Here is a 9,417-nt window from a genome sequence, read left to right on the forward strand (position 1 = left end):
ATAGAATTTAAAAGTTTACATCTGCTGCAGACCATACTCCTCTGCCAAATGAGTCCATAAAAGACTTATGGATCTACTTTCCCTTTATATGTCCCTATTTATTCTTATTTGATGAAGTTATTCTGATTTATGTTATTGGATTTTATTTAGAGAAAAGACTGTTAAATTCTGAGCTTAAGTAATTACATTTTATAATAAAAAAGAGCTGCAGTTATCGAACTTACAGAACTTAGAATGCTGTAGAAGAAGAACAATAATATTTGAATTTCGTGTGTTATAAGATGTGTCATAGATATGAACTGTAAAAGTTAGACATATAAGTACCTCAGTACTACCTCTTAGCTCTGAGAATTTCAGACCTTAGTCTGTGAGCAGAGAAGGATTGAGGGTCTTTTCATAAAAAGGTTGGTGATCAGAGCAATATATTAGCTAGAGGCCCATTCCTCTTCTGTGTGCTTTGTTCCACTGTTTTTAGCGTGGCTCGGCTTGCTCTACATCCCCAGGACAGGCATAGGATGTTGGTGGTAACACAGGCTGTTTCTCCTTTACAAGGGAGACATTTTCTTTTAATAGCGTATCTTAGATTGTTATAATTGAGAAGTATTTCCATTGAAATAAATGCTATAGTGGAAATAATTCTAGGAGATAGTTGCTATTTAGTGAGAATTTTTAGAAATTATCATAAACCACCATATAACAGTAGTGTGGCACAGGGAATTTACTTTCCTAACTACAGCGTTGTTAAGTGAAATTGAATGTTAATCATTTACATTAGACTGGAAATGGGGGAAGGGATATTAATAGAAAACCTCTGCATTTCATTTTCCATTTTTTTATTGGAACAATTGACATGTTTAAATGCTCTGACTTGGTCTCTGTGCCTATTCCCAAAGCCAGTACAGAGAAAATTTGCTATATGAAGTGTTACTGTCACAAAGAAAGGACAGACTTTGAAGCATAAATAATAAGACTGTTGTAAATAGAATTTGTATTCTGTAGCTCTGAGAGCTTGTTCTCCACTAAAAAAATACTAGAGGATATGCTTATTCTCTTTCATGAGTCTTCCGATGTTTTGGTGCTGTAAGAATGTTCACCGAAATTTGTTCTCTTCTTACTGAAGGAGTATTACAGACTTAATTTGAAGGAATCTTCTTAGAAATCATTTCATTCAACTCCTTTATTTTAAACCTGCAGTTCAGGGAACTTGGGACTTCCTCAGAGACAACCAGGACTGCTTAGTAGAGAACCAGTGCTTTCCCATATACACCTTAAGGATTTAGTTTGGTGGTTTTCAGAGTTTCTTTTAGAACAAGAATCCTTCCCTTGACTCCAGCAAAATCTTGTACACACACAATCCCTGAATATAAAGTTAGAAAAGTAATACTTTCTAATGTGTATTTGGGGCAGAGACCTGTTGGGTGCAGCCTTAATCCACATGGCCTCTTCCCTTCTGCAAGCTGTTTGGACATAGTTTGAAAACCAGTGTTCAGTTCTCTTATACGAATAGTTATGGTCCACAAACATTTATTGAAAAATCTATGATCTAGGCACTGGGGAATACAGTGATTGTAAAAAATGAGAAAAGGCCTCTGCCCCATGTAGTATTCAAATTATAATGGAGAAGAGAGTTAAAAACACCACCACAGACTTTGGAACTTGGTCTTAACAGTTCTCTAAAACCAACTGGGACTGATAGCCAACATATGTGGCCCAAACCTGATGGATCCTGAGTCTTTAAGGCTCAGTGCTGTCTTTGCTGTAAGTTCACCTGTGTTTAGGTGGGAATACCAGGTCTAATATCTTGTAGTTAGATGCGTGATAAGGCCATCGAATATTCCTCCTGGATTCTCGGAAATCTTTGCAACGTATTGGTGAGATCATGCCCGAATTACTTCTGCCATGTTTGCCCGTGTCCTGGTTTGAGAGGACTTCCAGTGTCCATCAGAGACATGCCATGCTGTAAGGGGGCCGCTCTCACTGGCTCTGCCTTTGTTCGCTCGGGACTGCAGACCAAGTACAGCAAGGATTCCTGCTTTGAAAGGCAAGCCTTCCTCCTAGTCGCCTACCCCTGTTGTCTTAGCTCCCGTGCTACTGTTGGTCACCTTTATGGGATGGCTCCCCTCTTTCTCTTACCCGCCTCTTCCCTTGCATGACCTGTGTAGCTGTACTCACACCCTTCTGACTAATGTGACCCACCTTGAGAATCTCAGGATATTAACTCTACTGAGTGTGGTCATTCCCCTAGTCCCTAGCTAGACGGTCGTCAAAGTAGATGTTCTTGGCTGTGGTGTAGTTTAAAACTAGAGTGGAGACTTAGAGAAGCAGGCCTTCCCCACCAGGGTCCCCCAGTTCTTGAGGGTGCTGAAGGTCGGACTGCTGCAGCAGGTATTTTCAGTGCTTCGTGCTGCCTGCCTTTCCTGGGGCCATCTGAACCTGTCATGTAGGTCCTGCTCTCCTGTGCCCACTTCATCAGTAACCCATCTGCATGTCTGCCCTGCAAACTTCCCGTGCTTCCTGCTCCACCTTCCTTGGTGAGCTGCATTACAGTGGTGGTTTTCTACACCAATAATGGTAACCATTATTTGAAATTTGAGGAGATAGTCATGAAAAGTAACAAATGTCCTCTGAATATCCCGCAAGTAGAATGAGTTCATTTTAAATCTTTTGGTAACTGTTTCATTAGAGGACTTTTGTCTGGTGTCTGAAGTTGTAGTAATTCCAGTTTAGGTGCTTGTTCTGTTTCCTCCAGTGGATCTGAACAAGGGTCACACTTTCGATTTGTTTACTTAGAACAAATTCAGGTAGTAGATGAGAAGGAATTTCTTTTGATGTGTTATTTTGGACAAAGGATTTAGTTGGATGGAAATAAGTTCATATAGATGGTGTTGGTTTGATAATGTCTTTCTTGCCCTGTCCTTTTCTAAACTAGAGTGGACTCTTGAACAGCGCGGGTTTGAACTCCACCGCGGTACACGACTGCAAATGTCTTTCCTCTTCCTTATGGTTTCCTTAATATTTTCTTTTCTCTAGCTTTATTGTAAGTATATAATACATATAACATACAAAAATGTGTTCATTGACTGTTAGTGGTTATTAGTGAAGTTTTTGGGGAGTTGAAAATGAGATGCAGATTTTCGACTGTGGGAGTTGGCGCCCCTAAATGCCCCGTGTTGTTCAGGATCAGCTGTATAACTTCCTGTTAACTTTTTGCACAGAGAAAGATTATAGTGGCGTAGTCTTCCTTTTACTCTGAAATGTCTTTTTCAAACCAGTACCATCTGTGTGAACTCTGCTTTGTAGAATTCTGCTGTGGCATTACGCCCAGTGACCAAGGCTTTAGAATACTGTGATACTTTTACTTTCTAGACCCCTAAGTATTAGTCATTTGCTAAGGAATAGTTTGTTAGAGTAGGTACTTTTCAGAAATAATTCTTATACTCTAGCCTTTTTTTCACTTTCCAATTTCTGTCTTTCACTTCCCTGACCTCCCTTTTACAAGCTTCTTGAAGTATTGACAAAAGCTCCTGAAAGAGCTTTAAAGCCCTGTCCCTCTTCTCTGTTCTTTGCTTCCTTGTTTTTAGCATGGCTCCGCTTGTTCTGCATCCCTGGGACATGATAAGCCCTCGCCTACAGTTGTAAGCTTAATAGTTGGGGACTATTCTTTAAGTATTATGAATTCTTTTAAGGGAAGAAAAGAAATTCTAAGACTAGCTAGTAGTATTTTACCCTTAGGGTGTTATCTGGTGTCTTTCAAACAAGGAAAAAAATTAGTGAACCAAATGGTAGAAATTAAAAATGGTCATTTCATTTTTGTGTATTGTGCCTGACAGTTTTAGGCATTTTAACATTTGTACTGTGGTGATAACATCTGCCTTTCATTCTTCTTTCCACTGATACTTTCCTGGGTAACAAGTAATGAATATTTTTAGAGATAAAAAGTCTTGTGACCGGATGTGTTCGTTGTTCTTGCAGATCATGCTATTTTCCTTCATTTTCTCTGTGGTATTGCAAACAGTCATGCTGTGTACTGTAGGTTATATGGGTATGAATAAGATGTGGTTAAGAAATGTCTAAAAATACTTATAAAATACACAAGACTGGAAAGTGATCCCTGATAGTTAATAGTCTAAGTAGGCTTTCTGGAGATGGCGGCAGTTAGCCAGACCTGGCAGGAATAGGTAATACATTTTCATTAGGTAGAAATAGGATGAGCAGGAGTAGAGTAAGACAGGGCAAGATTTGCACAGAATAGAGAGAGCGGGCCTGTTTGGCAGAAATGGAGAGCACAGTTTGGGATATGCCAGGAAATAAGGCTGAAAAAAGGTTGGGCTCAGATTGTGGAGAGCCTTATACCAAGCTAAGGAGGTTAGCTTATTTCTGGTAGGCACTGGGGTGCCGCTAAAATATTTGAATAGGGGAGAAATGTATGTTGCTAGGGAAAGTAGGACAGAGAGACTAATTGTACTCTTCACCACAGGGAGGATTTTGAAAGCCTTTCATGTGTAGTCATTGTGCTAGAAAAGAAACTTAAGGAATAAAGATGAATACGATACAATGCCTGCCTTTTGGGGGCTTATAGTCTATAAAGGAAAAGCTAAATGGTTAAGTAGATTATTGTAATACAACGTGGTGTATGAAGACAGGTTGAAATAGAAACAGATGACCCTGGGATTTGGGTGTGGGGGCCAGGGAGAGTCAGGGGTGGCTTCAGACAGGATACCTGAACTATCCTGAAGGATAAGAAGGAATTAGTGAAACCTCCAAATTAAACAAAAACATTTCTTGTTATCAAGCCTGCTAATTTCTACAGAAATATCATTTATCGAAAGTTCTCATTTGCTGTTTTAAAAACAAAGTAGTTAAATTGTTTTAAATTCTTAGCCAAATGATCAGCCCTATCCCTTAAATTCTTTCATGCCTCTGGTTTTTTCCCTAAATTCTGAATGAATTTTGTGTTTATCTGTCCTTGTGTCTTCGTGAAGAGATTAGAAGAGGCAAAGAGGGTGAGGTGAAGGGTCTTCTAGACAGAGGGAATTAGACTGAACAAAAGTAGATGTTGGATATACACAGTGAACAAAAGAGAATAGTTTGTTTTCATGAAGATGTTCAGCATGTATTTACAAATACAGAACTTAAGTTCCAAAGAGTCTGACATTAGAAGTACAGATTTGGACACATTTCCTAAGAAGATGATGGGTAGGCTGGAGGGATCGATGAGTTTCAGGGAGAAGGTGTGGGAGAGAAAAGAAAGCTGGGGAGGACAGAGGGCACAGGGAGGGAAAGTGGCCAGCAACATGACAGCGTAGTCTGTATTAATTAAATGATCGACTGGTTTTTTTCCTCCTGGCCCAGATGGAGAGCTCCCAGCTGATCCACTGTCGGGAGCTTGTGGTGCATCACCTTTCTTCTCTGCAGTCTTCCCTGCCTCTAAATTCCGTTTATGTCTACCGTCCCCTCAAGCACACCCTGGTGACCTGTGACAAAGGAGTGTTCAGATTACATCCCTCCTCTGTCGCAGGCCCAGATTTAGATTTCTCCAAGGACAACAGCAAACCGGAAGTGCCAGTCAGAGGTGCGGCAGCCTTCTGCCATCAGCCCCCAGCTGCCCGTGGGTGCAAGCATACCTCTGCTAAACGCAAAGTAGAGGAGATGGAAGTGGATGACTTCTATGATGGACTCAAACGGCTCTATAATGAAGAGAATGCTTCGGAAAATGTGGGTTCTGTATGTGGCACTGATTTATCAAGGCAAGAGGGACATGCTTCCCCTTGTCCACCTTTGCAGCCAGTTTCTGTCATGTAGCTTCCAGTGTTACCTTCAAGTGCAAACTAAGGTAGACTACTCTGGGAATGGGAACATGGGAAAACCAGGAAAGGCTATATACAGGTGTATACCTTAGCAGGCCAATTTGAAGTGAGCCAGAAAAAAAGCCCGTTTACTTGTGTGGCAAATTATAATCAACATTATTTAAGCATTTAAAGACCAAAAAAAAAGTGTGAAATTCAAAAGATCCAAATTTTTTTTAAAGTAAAAAAAAATTTTGTAGTGTTTGTCAGTTCCATCCTTTTCTCTGCTAAAATGTAATGGAGATTGACCCATCTCAAAGATTCATATTCAGTGGTTTTTTTAAAGTTCCAAAATTCATAGCTGGCACACACCCTGTCTCCAGCATCCTGATTTAATTTTCCTTGTTTCTGCTTGCTTCTTTATTGAATACTTAATGAACTTTATGCATGTGGATCTATAGCCTGACTTCCACTGATTAGGAAACCCTCTAAATCATTTTTTAGCAATTTAATGAATAAATTATTTCAGTGTGACAGCCATGTTTAATCCAGGACTCAAATTAATCCGAAAAGGGTACTTCAGAATTGCCCCATATGAATGAGAGGTGGTAATAGAAAAAGGACTGGCATTACCACATTGATTTTGTGTTTGTCTCATTTCAATTCTTGGAGGTTGGAAACAAAATTACTGTTTTCATTTTTGTTTATCTTAAATTGGAACTTAAAAGTGGCATGTAATTAGGACACTCTTAGATTTGTTGAAAGCATTTTTGACTTTTGTATAAAAGAATTTGTGATAAAGTATATCCAGGTGCTCACCAAAGAAACATGTAACAACGAAGGTTTTGGTTTTTTTGTTTTGTTTTTGGTAACTGATCGGTTTTCACTCATTTATAATCAGTAGGAGAGACTGTCTAGATGTTGGGGCAGCTCTATGATTGGGGTCTGTAACGTGTAATAACTGAATTCAGTACCCTAGATTTATGTTAAGCTATTAGTATTTTCTTGATGAAAGTTATTCACCCTACCTGTATTTCTCTTAATGACTTCTGGATCCTGAGCTCCTTGTGCAGTCTGAAGAAGGTATTGCAGTCGGAACCATGTACTGATGATAAAAAGCCTCTGGTAGCAATAAAAGTTGTCCTTAACCTTTGTTATCTTCAACTTTTTTCTGCTTGCAAAGTGGTACAAATTCCTGATTGCTAGACACTGCTGTTTCAACTACAGAAACGATAAAAATCCTAATTATATGCCCAAAGAAAATAAAACTTAGGAAAAGGGGATTTAAGTGTGACTGAGGAATGTAGGTTTTGACAAGAGTTTTTCTTTTGTGTCCTTTTCTCACCTTCCAAATCGTAAGTTTTCATCTGATGGAACAGTTTGTGAGAGCATGCCAGTCCTGGCATCACATCACAAACTAAACTATTCCAAGATTTGGAAACTTGAACTTTATGGGTAATTGTCTGGTGTTTCCTGATGCTTACAAAGCCTATCATTCCATGAAGCCTCCACAAAGGCAAGGGAATAAACTTGATGATTGGGCATAAACTAGTTATGCTCTAATCTTCCATTTTAAAAGAAAAAGTGCATCCTCTGACTCTTGAAGATGAACTTTAGTGAAGCAGCTAAATATTTTTCATTCAAAGTTATCTGTGGAGAACTGAATATCTTTTCTACAGAGGATTGATTAATGTGGGGGAGGAGGGAAGGACCGAGAAGGGGGTAGTGCTCCCAAATGCCAATAAAAAGATAAAACCGATTTGTTGGAAATGTTCCTGACATAGCCTTTGTCTTGAAGGAAGCTAGCTAGAGCTTAGCACTTCACTCAGCCCAGCTGATGAGACTGAGCTTAACATTTCCGCCGTTGAGGGAATTAAAGACACTGGTGTCTGCCCCCTAATAGCAGCATTTCTTTTCTCCAGTGTTAGAAACAACATGTATGTGTGTCCTCTGTACTCTACATACCTGGATTTTAAGTTTCCTAATTTTCTCTTTCTGGAGTTCCTGAAATACAGTCATGCTTGAGCATTACTGCCCAGAGCACCACAGTGGCCTTTCACTTAACGGTATGATTAAGCTGCTGATTCTTGGCCAACATGGTGAGGAGCTTATCGTCATCCTTAAGGTAATTTGTACGTTTTCAGCTGGAAAGGGAAGGAAGATATTGTGCCATCTGCTCTCATAACCATCCTGAAAGATCGTATCCCTGGTCTGCATTAGCAAGTTGAGCGTTGGAGAACTGTCTAATGCCACATAGCTAAGAATTTTTACCCCTTTATGTTTGCTAATGTGAAGTTTTGTCTAACAATTGTTAATTCTGAAGCCTCCAAAATTCTAGAAATTAGCCTTTGTTACTAGGAGGAGTTCTCCTATCTATGCCCCATATTAATGTTTTGAGCTTTGGCCACTAGATGGTGCTTCTAGGAAAATAAAGCATCTTTTTAAGTTTCTAGGAAAAATTGAATTACTTAGGCTTACTGTATGAGAATGAGCATTTGAACACTTGTCTCTTGTTGCCAAACGTTAACATCATTTGCAGTTACAAATTCACATCATTTAAGGCACAGGGGACCTGTGTATCTGGGACTCAGGGCAAATGAGCAAGATCTGCTGAGGTATGGGGCAGATTGTGTCCAGATAGGTCTCACACCAAACACAAAAACAGAACCAGTTTTACAAAACTAATCCTAATTTTTCTTGAGTTGTCTAGTCCTGCAACATAACCTAGAAATGCAATTGAGAAGATTAGTTTCCAAGTCCCCAAACCTTGCTGCTTTCAGTTTGAGTTGGATTTGACCTAATTCATTCAGACAGAAAAGATGAAGTACAGGCTTAAACAGCATAGGTTGTATCAAGGAATTAAAAGCTTTCACTCCCCATAATGAGGAGCTTAGTGGTTTTTATGACATACTATTATGCCTAAGACCCATGGGTAAGACAAAGACCTCCCTCTTGCCATCTCTGCATTATTGAAAAGGCATAATAAGAGGTAACCAAGAATGTCTTACCAGAGAAATTTGGGAAAAGCTCACAACTTGTTTTTTTTAGTTCTCAGGAGCTTCTGAGTTAAGGATAAAATGGGAAAAACTCCCTTTCTCTTCACTGTAAAGTACAATCTTCCTAGCGTGTCAAATGCTAGAATTGTTGATCTTACTGTGTTACACGACAGTAGGGTAGTAAAACAGTATAGGCCCAGTGAACTGGTTTCTCATTTCTCACGAACTGTTTTGTTAGGCAAGAAGACACTCTAGAATGAAGGGCAACCTTAAGCAAGCAACCACTGAAAAGCAATTTGGGCAAGGTGGGAGGAGAGGGCTTTTACTTTTCAGAATACAATCTGTCTTTAGCAATTTAGCATAGAAAGGGCTTACCTTTTCTTTTGCTCCAAAAATTTGCTGTTCATGAGGTAGTGTTTGGCTACATCCCCAGCATCTAACGTAGGCCTGGTACAGTATAGAGAATGAAGTATTTGGAAAGGGGGAGAGGCAGAGGGTGGGGAAGGTGGATGGATGGATGTAAATAAAGGGCAAGGAGAGCTAGAACAGCACCTTCACAGTTCTGAAAGCATTGTACAGAGAATGCTCGGTTGAGCCGAACTCTAGCTTGTTATTCTGTGCTCCCTTCCCCATAC

The 9,417-nt window shown here is 39.7% G+C and overlaps 1 protein-coding gene across 1 annotated transcript in view; it reads left to right on the forward strand.

Moving 5' to 3' along the window:
- Positions 1-6,939, forward strand: part of CCNI (cyclin I) — a 33,163-nt gene extending 26,224 nt beyond the window's left edge. The window contains exon 7 of the mRNA XM_028100633.2: positions 5,353-6,939. Within this exon, the coding sequence (XP_027956434.1) occupies positions 5,353-5,802 (450 nt within the window). The 3' untranslated portion in view covers positions 5,803-6,939. The remainder of the gene's footprint in view (positions 1-5,352) is intronic.
- Positions 6,940-9,417: the final 2,478 nt, after the last annotated feature.

The sequence above is a fragment of the Eumetopias jubatus genome, unplaced genomic scaffold, assembly GCF_037043125.1.
Source record: "Eumetopias jubatus isolate StellerSeaLion01/CBP00866 unplaced genomic scaffold, mEumJub1_p1.0 scaffold_2, whole genome shotgun sequence".
In the NCBI taxonomy this organism is placed as follows: Eukaryota; Metazoa; Chordata; class Mammalia; order Carnivora; family Otariidae; genus Eumetopias; species Eumetopias jubatus.